The sequence below is a fragment of the Rana temporaria genome, chromosome 10 (genome assembly GCF_905171775.1).
Source record: "Rana temporaria chromosome 10, aRanTem1.1, whole genome shotgun sequence".
NCBI classification, from domain to species: domain Eukaryota; kingdom Metazoa; phylum Chordata; class Amphibia; order Anura; family Ranidae; genus Rana; species Rana temporaria.
Genome location: NC_053498.1, coordinates 140,052,821 through 140,069,220, shown reverse-complemented (window position 1 = coordinate 140,069,220; position 16,400 = coordinate 140,052,821). Strand labels below are relative to the sequence as shown.

Below are 16,400 nucleotides of genomic sequence, written 5' to 3'. Positions count from 1 at the left end.
CACCGGATCTGGTAACCCGATTGGCTGAAGCGTCATCAAGGGCGGGACTACATCGAGGGATCGTGGAGGAGGATGCGAGCATGGCTGACCGAGAAAGGTAAGTGTCAGGCGGGGGTGGGGGGGGAATCTGGCAGCATTTTAGGGGCAAACTGGCGGCCATTGATGGGCACAGTGGCAACAATGGCATGGTACAGGGAGGCTGCGTTTGATGGGTACAGGGAGGCTGCGTTTGATGGGCACAGGGAGGCTGCGTTTGATGGGCACAGGGAGGCTGCGTTTGATGGCGCCCGCCCCCCCCAAAAAAAATTGAGCACCAGCCGCCACTGGTTACAATACAATTCAATACTGGAGGAATCAGAGGGCGCTGCTCAGCTCCAGATTTATTTGATGATGGCACAGAATAGAGAGAAGCACAGGGAGAGAAGTGAAATTTGACCGGCTACTGAATGCAATCGTTTGGAAATCATTAACTAGTTTAGGGCAGCAACGAGCGTCTGCAGGACTGATAATGCTAAATAAAAGAAATACACAAATATACATGATACACCCGGTATGTAAATCGAGGTTATTTACTGAGCTGGGATTGTATGTAAATTGTTCACATGCCTGTTTAGAGAGGACTCAATTTTCTTTCACTCTACCACAAGTGGAACTGAAGGTAAGAAAATTGCTCAATTCCCCTATCAACAGACAGGGAGCCTTCCCGGCTGAAGGCCCCCCCCCCCCCCATCGAAAAGTGACCCCCATCGATTAGTGCCCGTGCATGCACAGGACGGAGCCGCACTCCAGCTGAGTTACCGATCAGCTGGAGTGACGTGACCAGGGCACAAGCGCACATCGTAGGAGGTATCTCTCGATGGGATATACCATTTCATGGGCACAATTGAAACCTATACTAAGGGGGGGGGGGGGTTGGATTGACCGTAGTTCTTACATTGTGCCACCCTCCAGCAGCAGCGATACACAATCTGAGAACTACAGTCCCCCCCTTAGTTTAAATTGTGCCTTTGAAATGGCATCTCCCATCAAGAGATACTTCCTACGATGTGCGCATGCGCCATGGTTACATCAGCTGTCGTGCGATGACGTACAGCGCATGCGCCCATCGTCCCGGGTACTATTTGATGGGCGGGTCACTTCGACAGAACACCGGCAGCAATCAAATGTTAAAAATAAAAATAAAAAATAAAAACACACAAAAGGCTGGCTATGGCCACGTCGATCGATGGATCAACGTGGGTACATTCAGCCTGCCCATACATGGATTGAATCTCAGACAGTACCTGCAGTACCAGACTAATTTCGATCCTTTTTTTGTCGGTTTTAAAGGCTTGCAGCTTGCTACATTCTGCTCTCATCCACACTTATAGTAGTGGAGCATTATAAATAAGATTCCTCAGACGTGCGGCATCGGGGATCACCCCTTTCCTTTATAGTATAAATAGGCGGTCAATCCGTAGTTATATTGCTCACCTTGAGCTACAAAAGGTGGCCATACAGGGTGGTGCAGTAATGATTATACGTCACGTTCGGCGGCCAGTACCACTATGGAGCCGGTGTTCTGTCGATTTGTGCCCTCACATATGACCACACATAATGGAGGACTCCAGCTGATTTGCCTATCAGCTGGAGTGACTTCACCATAGCGCATGCGCACATCGCAGGAGGCTTTTTTGGACGGGAGATACCATTTGACGGGCACAACTAAATCCTATGTAAACAGCGGAGGGACAGCGTATTTGTCAGATTGAGCCTCGCTGTTGCAGGGCGGATTGTGGGTGACAAACATGCTGTTCCTCCACCGTTTGCAAAGGATTCAATTGTGCCCGTCAAATGCCATCTCCCATCTCTCAAAAAAAAAAAAAAAAAAAAAAGCCTCCTTACGATGTGCACATGCGCTATGGCGAAGTCACACCAGCTGATCGGGGAAATCGGCTGGAGTGCCCTTCCGTTCTGTGCATGCACTTTTCGACAGAACACCTGCTCCATAGAGAGCCGGTCACAAACTCCTGACATGCGAATTGGATGTGGGGAAACTCGCATCCAATTCACACTGGTGTAAACAAAGCCTTAAAGGGGTTGTGTAAAGGTCATTTTATTTTCTAAATAGGTTCCTTTAAGCTAGTGCATTGTTGGTTGGCTTACTTTTTCCTTTGATTTACCTTCTAAATGTTATTTTTCTTTGTCTGAATTTCTCACTTTCTGTTTCTCCTCAGTAAGCTTGCCCCCATTATCCGAGCCTTTCTGGCTGGGGGTTAGTCAGCGTGCTCCCACCTCCCTTGGGACCTCATCCCTGCGGGGAGACGCTGTGTTCTGGCTGGGGGTTAGTCAGCGTGCTCGCCACCTCCCTTGGGACCTCATCCCTGCGGGGAGACGCTGTGTTCTGGCTGGGGGTTAGTCAGCGTGCTCGCCACCTCCCTTGGGACCTCATCCCTGCGGGGAGACGCTGTGTTCTGGCTGGGGGTTAGTCTGCGTGCTCGCCCCCTCCCTTGGGACTACATCCCTGCGTTCTGGCTGGGGGTTAGTCAGCGTGCTCGCCCCCTCCCTTGGGACTACATCCCTGCGGGGAGACGCTGTGTTCTGGCTGGGGGTTAGTCTGCGTGCTTGCACCCTCCCTTGGGACTACATCCCAGTGGGGAGACTCTGTTCTGGCTGGGGGTTAGTCTGCGTGCTCGCCCCCTCCCTTGAGACTACATCACTGTGGGGAGACGCTGTGAACATAGCCAGTGAAAGGACGATCCTCAATCACCTGGCCTTCAGAAAAAAAACTCAAAACCCATCTTTTGGAGGGCAAAAGTACAGTAGGGAAAGGATACTAAGCGCCCAGAGGCGATTCAGTTTGCATGTGTTGCGCTATATAAGTTTCTCACTCACTGATAGAGATTAACCACTTAAGCACCTTTAGGCAGCTAAATGCCCAGGCCAGATTTTGCGATTCGGCACTGCGTCGCTTTAACAGACAATTACGCGGTCGTGCGACGTCGCTCCCAAACAAAATTGTCGTCCTTTTTTTCCCCACAAATAGAGCTTTCTTTTGGTGGTATTTGATCACCTCTGCGGTTTTTATTTTTTGCGCTATAAACAAAAATAGAGCGACAATTTAAAAAAAAAAATCAATATTTTTAACTTTTTGCTATTATAAATATCCCTCAAAAACATATAAAAAAAAATGTTTCCCTCAGTTTAGGCCGATACGTATTCTTCTACCTATTTTTGGTAAAAAAAATAAAAATCACAATAAGCGTTTATCGATTGGTTTGCGCAAAATTTATAGCGTTTACAAAATAGGGGATAGTTTTGTTGCATTTTTATTAATCGTTTTTTTTTTTTTTTACTACTAATGGCGGCAATCAGCGATTTGTTTCGGTATTGCGACATTATGGCGGACACTTCGGACAATTTTGACCCATTTTTGGGACCATTGTCATTTTCACAGCAAAAAATGCATTTAAAGCGGATCTCCACTCTAAAGTGGAGTCCCGCTGATCGGAACCCTCCCCCCCTCCGGTGTCACATTTGACACCTTTCAGGGGGGAGGGGGGTGCAGATACCTGTCTACAGACAGGTATCTGCACCCACTTCCGGCCCTACGATACGGGCAAAGGACGGGTTTTTTCCTTACCTTCCGTCCGTCCCCCGTTGTATGCTGGGAACACTCGGCTCCCAGCACACAGCGGGAGCCAATCGGCGGGCGCAGCGCGACTCGCGCATGCGCCGTAGGGAACCGGGCAGTGAAGCCGGAGCGCTTCACTTCCTGGTTCCCTCACCGTGGATGGAGGGGGGAGCAGCAGGGTGACGAGCGATCGGCTCGTCATCTGCTGCGATCACCGCTGGACTCCAGGACAGGTAAGTGTCCTTATATTAAAAGTCAGCAGCTGCAGTATTTGTAGCTGCTGGCTTTTAATATATTTGTTTAGTGGCACATCCGCTTTAAATTGCATTGTTTATTGTGAAAATGACAGTTTCAGTTTGGGAGTTAACCACAGGTGGCACTGTAGGAGTTAGGGTTCACCTAGTGTGTGTTTACAACTGTAGGGGGGTGTGGCTGTAGGTGTGACGTCATCGATTGTGTCTCCCTATAAAAGGGATCACACGATCGATGCTGCCGCCACAGTGAAGCACGGGGAAGCCGTGTTTACACACGGCTCTCCCCGTTCTTCAGCTCCGGATACCGATCGTGGGACTCCAGCGGCGATCAGGTCCGCGGGTCCCGGAGCTTCGGAACGCGCCGCAGGCGCGCGCCTGTGACCCACAGGTGGGTACTAGTACAGGACGTACCTGTATGTACATGTGCCCAGCCGTGCTATTCTGCCAACGTATATGTGCAGGAGGCGGTCCCTAAGTGGTTAAACATTGACTGTTATTTACCTACTGGGGTGAGGACGTCATATACAGGCCAAAAGAGCAACAAAGTAAACAACGTGAGCACAGGACTGTTTACAGGCTCTGAGTTAAAGAGATTTGGTCTATGGGAATATCATTGTAGCCGTAGATTTACACATTCTCTGCGGGTTAATCTTCCTGCTGTGTGCGATTTAAAGTAGAAGTAAAGTCAAAACCCAACTAACTCGAAACCTACTCTCAGCCACATTCTTATGCCCTGTACACACGATCGGTTCGTCTGATGAAAACTAACCAATGGATTTTTTCATCAGATATACGATAAAGCTGACTTTCATCAGTCTTGCCTACACACCATCAGTTAAAAATCCGATTGTGTCCAACGCGGTGGCGTAAAACACAACGACGTGCTGAGAAAAATAAAGTTAAATGCTTCCGAGCATGCGTCGACTTGATTCTGAGCATGCGTTGATTTTTGACCGATGGATTTCCCCACAGACGATCGTTTTTTTCTATGGTTTTTTTTAACCATACGAAAAATTTAAAACAAGTTCTATTTTTTTTCACCGATGGGAAAAAACTGATGGGGTCCATCGGTCCGTTTTCATCAGACGAACCGATCGTGTGTACAGGGCATAAGCCTAATGTATCTAGCCCTGTAAAGCAAAAATCGCAATACTTACCGTATATACTCGAGTATAAGCCGAGTTTTTCAGCAGATTTTTTGTGCTGAAAATGCCCCTCAGCTTATACTCCAGTCACCTTTTTGCACCTGATCTCCCAAACTTTGGGGACCCGATAGCCCCACTCTTCCTCTATAGGTGTGCAAAGTTTGTTGTCCGGGGGACCTACGGTCGGGAAGCACCGATTTTTCAAACCCGGGCACCCCTTCCATAGACTCCCATGTTAAATGGTAATTTCTCGGGTGACTTTGGGGACCGGCCGGTCGTAGGTCCACTAGACCCGGAACTTTGCACACATGTAGCCCCATTTCTCCTCTACAAGTGTGCAAAGGTTGTTGTCTGGAAGACCTACGGCTGGGGAGCACCGATTTTTCAAAGCCGGGCACCCCTTTCATAGACCATGTTAAACGTCAGTCGAGGCATGGGCACAGTGAGGCATGGGCACAGTGAGGTATGAAGATGGACACCCTAGGCCAGTGATGGCGAACCTTGGCACCCCAGATGTTTTGGAACTACATTTCCCATGATGCTCATGCACTCTGCAGTGTAGTTGAGCATCATGGGAAATGTAGTTCCAAAACATCTGGGGTGCCAAGGTTCGCCATCACTGCCCTAGGCTTATACTCGAGTCAATAAGTTTTCCCATTTTTTGGTGGTAAAATTAGGTGCCTCGGCTTATACTCGAGTATATAAGGTACCTGTTCTGCAGCCACTCCGGTCAGGTCTCCAGTGGCGTCCTCTGTGTGTAGGAGAAAACCGACAATGACTGGGAAATGCCTGGGATGTGATGTCACCCATAGAGTTACTATGGGGCTTCCGTTGTCGGCTGCCCCTGCTACACAGTGAAGACGCCGCTGGCACTGCAGTACAGATAAGTATAGCGATTTTTGCTTTACATGGCTAGATGGTCTTAGAATGTGGTAGTAGAGAGTAGATTTAGGTATACAGCATTACGCCAGCGCCCGATGGGGCTCGCTTTATCCATTACAGACCCATACTACCGCTCCATGGGCACTCTATGCCAGGTGAATTATACAACACCTTGCCAGCCCTTATGAACTTAATTTCTGCTTCTTTCATTGGACTCTGGATCTTCGAATATATCCATTACCCACATGAGATGCACTCCTGCCCCTGCCGAGCAACACTTTATTCTAGTGCAGGCATACGCAATTAGCGGACCTCCAGCTGTTGCAAAACTACAAGTCCCATCATGCCTCTGCCTCTGGGTGTCATGCTTGTGGCTGTCAGAGTCTTGCTATGCCTCATGGGACTTGTAGTTCTGAAACAGCTGGAGGTCCGCTAATTGCATATCCCTGTTCTAGTTGCTCAACTAGCGGCGCTTTGTCTATCCTGTACAGTTGGCCGCAAGCCGTCCATATTTTAGAAACCTTCCAACCTTGGATTTCTTCTTAGTGACATTATATGCCATTTGTGATTCGAAGTAGCTGGGTGCTGCCCCATCTGTAAGCAGTTTTTGGAAGCCTTCCATATTTGGGAAATTGACACTGAGGCTCAGTCCATTCTAAGACAGCGAGACTCATTCCTCCTCTGTTTATTGTCACTTTGAACCTTGATCGTGTCCTGAAGAAGCCCAACGGCGAAACACGTAGACGCACAAGGGCTCACTGTACATATTGTATCATTGTAGATAATTTTAAACACCGTTATTTTATTATGTACTTTTTTCAATATTTTTTTTTCATTTTTGCTACTTTTTCATGCCTCTAAAGTCCTACCTATGGCTACTATCTAGTATCATTTATGGCCCGGATTCACGTAGAAGAGCGCATCTTTGTGCGGGCGTAACGTATCCTATTTACGTTACGCCTCCGCAACTTTGACAGGCAAGTGCAGTATTCACAAACCAAAGTTGCGGCGGCGTAGCGTAAATAGGCTGGCGTAAGCCCACCTAATTCAAATGTGGAAGATGTGGGCGTGTGTTATGTAAATTTATTGTGACCCCACGTAAATGACGCTTTTTACGAACGGCGCATGCGCCGTCCGTGAAAGTATCCCAGTGCGCATGCTCCAAATTAACCCGCAAGAAGCCAATGCTTTTGACGTGAACGTAAATTACGCACAGCCCTATTCGCCAACGTCTTACGCAAACGACGGAAAATTCTACGCTGGCCCGACGTCCATACTTAACATTGGTATGCCTCATATAGCAGGGGTAACTTTACGTCGGAAAAAGCCCAACGTAAACGGCGTATCTGTAATGCGACGGCCGGGCGTACCTTCGTGAATTGGCGTATCTAGCCTATTTACATATTTCTAGGCGTAAATCAGCGTACACGCCCCTAGCGGCCAGCGTAAATATGCAGTTAAGATACGACCAGCGTAAGTCTCCTACGCCGTTGTATCTTATACTAATTCTGGCGTATCCGATTCTTTGAATCAGGCGCCAAGATGCGACACCTCAGACTCAGAGATACAACGGCGTATCTGGATATACGCCGTCGTATTATGTGTTTAGATTTAGGCCCCTTTTCACACAAGCAGACTGTTCAGATCCACCTGTCAGTTTTTTCGGAGGACCTGAACGGGCGCTCCATGCAAGTCTATGGAGCGTCGGATGTCAGCGGCGACCATGTCCGCCGACATGCGATCCGCTGAAAATCAGACGTATGGCGATACGCCGCCATCCGTCTTGGCGGATGGGATCTGATAAAAAAACGGACATACTGTCCGTTTTCGTCCGATCGCTCTATAGCAAACAGCGGCGCTCGACAAGCCCCTCCCCGCTCAGTGAGCAGAGAGGGACCCGTCATCCACCGGCTTAGCAAAGATCAATGGAGAGATCTCCCGCTGAGCTGGCGGGCCGCAGCAACGGATGCGCCCCGTGTGGAAGGGGCCTTAGTTAATTTACTTCCACTTTCAATGTCTTTCATAGGTATCCTGTTCCCACTTCCGGGAGCCTCAGCCGTGGATATTGACATCACCGCCCGGGGTTCCCTCCTCCTTCCCCGGTCGCCGGGCCAGTAGGAGAGAGGAGCGGAGTCGAGCCTGGTGAATGCGCAGTAGGGTTCCCCAGCGTGAAGCAATAAGTCTTCACTGCCGGGTACCCTTACCCGCAATAGAGGTGGCAGCACCCGACAGCTGATGGAAACATCAGCTGCGGTGCCGACATTGCTGGACTCCAGGACAGGTAAGTGTCCGATTATTAAAAGTCCGCAGCTGCAGTATGCGCAGCTGCTGGCTTTTCATTTTTGCAGCGGTGGGCGGAGCTTCGCTTTAATGCATAGGATGCATTAAAGGGGTTGTAAAGGTACAATTTATTTTTTTCCTTAGTGCAGTCCTCCGTCACTTACCTCATCCTTCCAATTTTGCTTTTAAATGTCCTTATTTCTTCTGAGAAATCCTCACTTCCTGTTCTTCTGTCTGTAACTCCACACAGTAATGCGAGGCTTTCTCCCTGGTGTGGAGTGTCTTGCTTGCCCCCTCCCTTGGACTACAGGAGAGTCAGGACGCTCTCTACGTTGCAGATAGAGAAAGGAGCTGTTTGTTAGTGGGCGTCCTGACTCTCCTGTAGTCCAAGGGAGGGGGCGAGCACGACACTCCACACCAGGGAGAAAGCCTTGCATTACTGTGTGGAGTTCCAGACAGAAGAACAGGAAGTGAGGATTTCTCAGAAGAAATAAGGACATTTAAAAGCAAAATGGAAGGATGAGGTAAGTGAAGGAGGACTGCACTAAGGTAAAGGAAGCTAATTAGGAAAAGAAAAAAAAAGTGTACCTTTACAACCCCTTTAAGGTGAAAAAACATGAGGGTTTACAGCCCCTTTAAGCCCAGGTTCACAGCGACATGCAGGATTGAAGCCGCGCAAGTTCAGCTGAACGCGCACAATTTCGCTCCCGCCTGTCAGTCCCGATTTCAGCCGCAATTACAGAGACATCTATGCAGATGTCAAAATAAATCGCGGACTCAAATTCGCAAAAAGGAGTACAGAAACAACTTTTTGAAATCGGTGCGGCGTCGCTCCGATGAGGACGGTGCCATTGCTGGCAAATGCCGACGATTTGACATGGCTAAGGGCCCTTTCACACGTGCGGACGAACGGACCGTTTATTACAAGTCCGTTTACGGACTTGTAATGTATCCCTATGGGATTGCGGACGTTAGCGGATGATGCATCCGCTAACATCCGTAACGATCCGCGTCCGCAAAGTACCACTTTTTCAAACGGAAGAAAACCCTATTTTTCTTCCGTCTGGCGGAACGGATCGGATGAATACGGACACACGGTGCGTATTCATCCGATTCCCCATAGGGGAGAGCAGAGCAAAGACAGGGCGGTCTCTGCACAGTGTGCGGGGACCGCCCTGTCCGCCGACAGCTCAGCGGGGATTACGGAGGTTCCCCGCTGAGCCGACGGACACACACTAGGCGGATCAATTACGGATCCGCTCCGTGTGAAAAGGGGCCTTAGACTGGGATACCATTAAAGTTCACGTGCGTGTAAAAGGCAGGTGTCCCAATACTTTTGACAACATAGTGCATGTACAGAACGTATATAAAGTAGAAATCTTATTTTCTAGCAGAACTTAGGTAGATCGGTGTGGTCAGTCTCACCTCGTCAGCGCTCAGCTCCTCCATGTTTCTCCTCTTAATGGTGGCAGAGTCTGCGGGGTCACAGTAAGTGTCGGGGGTGGGGAGCACAGAGTTCGGGTGCCTGATGGGAGATCTTGGGGGCCCTCAGGAGAAGGGGGGGGAGGATGGCGGGGTGTAGAGAAAGGTTAGGGGGGCTTCAAGAATGGAGCGACGGAGTCCAGGGGCCCCTGATGAAGTCTCCTTTCCTTAAAGGGGCCCCGGTCTAAGGGATCAGCAAAAGGCCTGATAGAATTAGGGGGAGGGGGCAGAAAACAGGGGCCCTTGCGGAGCTTACAGTCTAGGGGCCTGTTAACAAAACACAACGGGGCCCCTAATAAGCGGGGATGTCTACGGGCCCAGGGGTAGAGGTGTAGTGTCTGTAGGGGCCCAGAGGGTGTACAAGAAGAGCCCAGGGGCCTAGACGATGAAGAGACAGGCTGGGGATGCAGATTCCAGGGGCCCAGAAAACAAAAGGGTAAAATATAGGGGGGCCACAAATCTGAGGGGCAGAGTCTGGGGGTGCACAGAACAAAGGGGCCCTCAAATCAGAGTGTAGGGGCCCAAAGCGGTAAGCAGCAGTATATAAAGGGTGGAGGGGCACAAGAAATGGAGAAACTGATTAAGGGCCCAGAGAGTAGAGGGGCAGAGTTCTAGGGGCCCCAGAGAAAGGCCAGGCAGGGTGTAGGGGCCCTCGGAGGTGTACAGAGTCCAGCGCCCCGGGACTGTAAGGGGGACCCAGTCGGCCTCAGCTCGTCATGATCAGCGGACAGGCCTTCGGGCACACCGGTCTCTCTCTCTCACTCTCCTCCCACACAGGCACCGGAAGAGATGACAGCCTCCGCCGCCGCTTCACACAGGATTATTCATCAAAACAACCGGGCGGCCATCTTGCCAGCGCGCTCACGTCAACTCGGAGCCCCGTCCTCCGTGCGCGCGACCTCGGCCAATCGGCGCGTTCTGGGGGCGGGCATGCGAGGCAGGCGGGGCGGAGCCGGGACGGAGCAGAGAGAAGGAGGGGCTCGCCTGGCAACAGGGGGAAGAGTCCGGTGTCCATGGCAACCCCCCCCCCCCCCCAGCTCGGGCCTTCCTGCCTGCCAGAAGCCTAGAGGGGGGTGGGGGGCATTTCCTGGAAAGAGGCTGACAGTGTTAAGCGACTTCCAGGAGTCAGAGGGCAGGGACACACCAATCACTTTCTACCCATACTGACTGTATTTACTACACATGACCAATCAGTGCTCTCCCATTGTATGTGGGTGGGAAGGCAAAGTCCATTGCCTGACACCCTTACAAAATAGGTGTCCCTGCACCACTGGCGTAACCAGAGTTATGGGCGCCCGGGGCGGAACCCCACCCCCCCTTATATGAACATCCATATTTATATGCGCATAAACGTGGGGGACTTAAACATTTTGGAGCTTTTTTAAAAACTTTTTTTAACATTTACTTATTTTTTTTCACTCTTTTTATGTTTTTTTACACTTGATGTCATTGCTATTACATAGGGGGATACAAATCCCCCTATATAATAGCACAGGTACACTGACAGGTCCTCTTTATGGAGACATTAGGGGTCTCTAGGATTTCTAATGTCACCTGGGGACCCCAAAAGAAGCTGATGAAGCACCGATCTGCTTCTTCTCTCTGGCTATAGCAGCCAGGTGACTGACAGGTGAATGCGGATGTAATACACGTCACTTCTGCATTCACAGCCTGGAGGGAGATCAGCAAGGAGGAAGATGCTGGTCTCCCTCCCGACACCCTCCCGAGCCGGTCCCGGGCCAACCGGGGAATGGCACTGACCCCCGACACCTACACTGACCCCTACACTGACCTAACCCCTACACTGACCTGACCTCTACACTGACCTAACCCCTACACTGACCTGACACCCTACACTGACCTGACACCCTACACTGACCTGACACCCTACACTGACCTGACACCCTACACTGACCTGACCCCTACACTGACCTGACACCCTACACTGACCTGACACCCTACACTGACCTGACACCCTACACTGACCTGACACCCTACACTGACCTGACACCCTACACTGACCTGACCCCTACACTGACCTGACACCTACACTGACCTGACCCCTACACTGACCTGACACCCTACACTGACCTGACCCCTGCACTGACCTGACACCTACACTGACCTGACCCCTACACTGACCTAACCCCTACACGGACCCCTACACTGACCCCTACACTGACCTAACCCCTACACTGACCCCTACACTGACCCCTACACTGACCTAACCCCTACACTGACCTGACCTCTACACTGACCTAACCCCTACACTGACCTGACCTCTACACTGACCTAACCCCTACACTGACCTGACACCCTACACTGACCTGACACCCTACACTGACCTGACACCCTACACTGACCTGACCCCTACACTGACCTGACCCCTACACTGACCTGACACCTACACTGACCTGACCCCTGCACTGACCTGACCCCTGCACTGACCTGACACATACACTGACCTGACCCCTGCACTGACCTGACCCCTGCACTGACCTGACACCTGCACTGACCTGACCCCTGCACTGACCTGACCTGACACCTACACTGACCTGACACCTACACTGACCTGACCCCTGCACTGACCTGACACTTACACTGACCTGACACTGACACCTGCACTGACCTGACCCCTGCACTGACCTGACACCTACACTGACCTGACACCTACACTGACCTCTGCACTCACCTGACACCTACACTGACACTGACACCTACACTGAGCTGACACCTACACTGACAAATACACTGACACCTGACCCCTGCACTGACCTGACCCCTACACTGACCTGACCCCTACACTGACCTGACACCTACACTGACCTGACCCCTGCACCGACCTGACCCCTGCACTGACCTAACTCCTGAACTGACCTGACCCCTGCACTGACCTGACCCCTGCACTGACCTGACCCCTGCACTGACCTGACCCCTGCACAGACCTGACACCTGCACTGACCTGACACCTGACCTGACCTGACCTGACACATACACTGACCTGACCCCTGCACTGACCTGACACCTACACTGACCTGACCCCTGCACTGACCTGACCCCTGCGCTGACCTGACCCCTGCTCTGACCTGACCCCTGCGCTGACCTGACCCCTGCACTGACCTGACACCCACACTGACCTGACACCTGCACTGACCTGACCTGACACATACACTGACACTGACCACTGCACTGACCTGACACATACACTGACACCTGACCCCTGCACTGACCTGACCCCTGCACTGACCTGACCCCTGCACTGACCTGACCTGACACATACACTGACCTGACCCCTGCACTGACCTGACCCCTGCACTGACCTGACCCCTGCACTGACCTGACCCCTGCACTGACCTGACACCTACACTGACCTGACACTTACACTGACCTGACACTGACACCTGCACTGACCTGACCCCTGCACTGACCTGACACCTACACTGACCTCTGCACTCACCTGACACCTACACTGACACTGACACCTACACTGAGCTGACACCTACACTGACAAATACACTGACACCTGACCCCTGCACTGACCTGACCCCTACACTGACCTGACCCCTACACTGACCTGACCCCTGCACCGACCTGACCCCTGCACTGACCTGACCCCTACACTGACCTGACCCCTACACTGACCTGACCCCTGCACCGACCTGACCCCTGCACTGACCTAACTCCTGAACTGACCTGACCCCTGCACTGACCTGACCCCTGCACTGACCTGACCCCTGCACAGACCTGACACCTGCACTGACCTGACACCTGACCTGACCTGACACATACACTGACCTGACCCCTGCACTGACCTGACCCCTGCACTGACCTGACACCTGCACTGACCTGATACCTGCACTGACCTGACCCCTGCATTGACCTGACCCCTGCATTGACCTGACCTGACACCTACACTGACCTGACACCTACACTGACACCTACACTGACCTGACCCCTGCACTGACCTGACCCCTGCACTGACCTGACACCTACACTGACCTGACACCTACACTGACACCTACACTGACCTGACCCCTGCACTGACCTGACACCTACACTGACCTGACACCTTCACTGACCTGACACTGACACCAGCACTGACCTGACCCCTACACTCACCTGACCCCTGCACTGACCTGACCCCTGCACTGACCTGACCCCTGCACTGACCCGACACCTACACTGACCTGACACTGACACCTACACTGACCTGACACTGACACCTACACTGATCTGACACTGACATCTGCACTGACACCTACACTGACACCTGCACTGACCTGACCCCTGCACTGACCTGACCCCTGCACTGCCCTGACCCCTGCACAGACCTGACCCCTGCACTGCCCTGACCCCTGCACTGCCCTGACCCCTGCACTGACCTGACACATACACTGACCTGACACATACACTGACACTGACACCTACACTGACCCACCTAATAATAATACTCGCACCCCCCTCCCCCCAGCTTGGTGAAAATCCATCCTCAGAGTCCTCCTTACCTCTGTCTGCTCTTCTCCAGAGACTCCTCCAGGACTCTCCTCAGGACGGACAGGATCCCCACTCTCTTCCCGCCAGCGCCATCCACCCGCAGCCCGCTCCATGCTGCATCTCCCTCCACACAGCGCCGTACCGCAGAGCACCAGAGCAGAGGGGAAGACGGCGGTTCACACTTTCAGTGCCTGTTGGGACGACTGCCCAGGCGGATGGCGGCAAAGACGACAACAAACCAATGGCGTCTGCCCCTAAATACCCCTCCCCAGCATGCACAGCGAGGCGATCAACCCTCCTGATTGGCTGCCGAGGAGAAATATCCACACTACCCTGACTCCTCAGACAATGACAGTGAACACACAGTACAGCCAAAGCTGGTGCAGAGGCCCTAAATTTAGTCAAATAAACACGGTCAGAGACAACTGACTCTCTGGCCACCCTGCTATGAAAGTAGCCGGGCGCTACATTGGAAAGTCCGATCGTGTGTATGGGCCTTAAAATGGGATCCACCGCTAGTGTAACATGGGCCTAATGCCTTGTACACACGATCGGTTTTCCCGAGGGGAAAACCGAGAACCTGTTCGGTAACTTTTTCCCCCTACACACGGCTGAGTTTCCTGACAGGAAAACTGCCATGAGCGCTTTGGTTGGGAAACCTGGCCGTGGGTATGCTCCACCGCAGGTTTTCCCCATAGGGAAACTGCTGGCTTAAAAACCGCCATGTTCTCTTTTTTTCCCGCTGGGATTCCCGCCAGTTTTCCTGTCAGAAAAACTGCGATGTAGCATACACATGGCCGGGATTCCTGGCCAAAAGCTCTCATAGGAGTTTTCCTGCCAGGAAAACCGGTCGTGTGTACGAGGCATAAGGCTTTATTTACACGGGTGAGTGGGGGGTGTTAAAAACCAGGCAGTTGGGGTGCAGTTTTACCCCACCCCACGTGGTGTAATAACATACATGGGCCTATGGACTATTCCTATGTAATAGCAAACACAAGGCTACGGACTCTTCCCATGTGATAGCCTACACAGGGCTACGGACTCTTCCCATGTGATAGCCTACACAGGGCTATGGACGTTCCTGATGTGATGGCATAAACAGGGCTACAGTCTCTCCATATGTAATAGCGTACTTCCAGCTACATGTGACAGTGTACACAGGGCCATGGACTTTCCCCATGTGAAGGTGTACACAAGTCTACAGACTCCCTCTGTGTGATGGCGTACACAGGGCTGGGTTTTCTACAAATGTGATAGCGTATGCAAGGCTATGGACTTTCCCCATGTGATGACATACACAGAGCTACAGAGTCGGCACATGTGATTGCGTACACAAGGCTATGAACTTTCCCCATGTGATGGTGTACACAAGGCTATGAACTTTCCCCATGTGATGGTGTACACAAGGCTATGGACTCTCCTCAAGTGATTGCGTATACAAGGCTATGGACTGTCTAATGTGATAGTATACACAGGTCTATGGACTCTCTCCATATGATGGCATACGCTGGGCTAGGGACTCTCCTCATGTGATGATATATACAGTGGGCCAGATTCAGCAAAGAATTACGCCGGCGTATCCATAGATACGCCGCGTAAATTCAAATCTGCGCCGGCGTATCTACTTTCTGTATTCAGAAAGCTAGATACACCGACATTAACCTATGATCCGACTGGCGTAATTCTCTTACGCCATCATATCTTAGGGTGCATTCTCACGCTGGCCGCTAGGTGGCGCTTCCGTCGTTTTCGGCGTAGAGTATGCAAATTACCTAGTTACGCCGATTCACAAACGTACGTGCGCCCGGAGGTAGTTTTTTACGTCGTTTGCGTAAGGCTTTTTCGGAGTAACGTTGCTCCTGCTATTAGGTGGCGCAGCCAATGTTAAGTATGGACGCCGGGGCCGATCTGAGGTGTAGTATGCATACCAAAGGGGAAAAACAGCACCAGCCTCAGGAGAGGTGGCCTTCCCCACAGTGGCAAACTGCTAGATCTGTCTATCAGGCTACCACATTATTTATTACAAAAACCAAATTCCACATGTAAGAATACTTAGACATCTGATGTCCGCCCATCTAAAAGCGTACCAAGAAGACAACAGCCCCTCCAGCATTGCTCAGGGGTAGAGGGGTAAATTTGTGCCAAATCAGCGGGCACCCAGTACCAGCGTGACAAAATCTTATAGTTTGTTTCCGATATTTTGTAATCAATAGAACTTGAGAGAGTAAGGTGGTATAGGTGTAAGAAAAG

The 16,400-nt window shown here is 51.5% G+C and overlaps 1 protein-coding gene across 3 annotated transcripts in view; it reads right to left on the bottom strand.

Moving 5' to 3' along the window:
* The window catches only part of UBE4B (ubiquitination factor E4B), a 107,629-nt gene extending 97,086 nt beyond the window's left edge, over positions 1-10,543 (bottom strand). For 2 of the 3 annotated variants that reach the window (XM_040326411.1, XM_040326410.1), the window contains exon 1: positions 9,600-10,542. In XM_040326411.1, the coding sequence (XP_040182345.1) occupies positions 9,600-9,623 (24 nt within the window). In that variant the 5' untranslated portion in view covers positions 9,624-10,542. Of the gene's footprint in view, positions 1-9,599 lie in introns of all 3 variants that reach the window. The other variant, XM_040326412.1, reaches the window with a different exon arrangement.
* Positions 10,544-16,400: the final 5,857 nt, after the last annotated feature.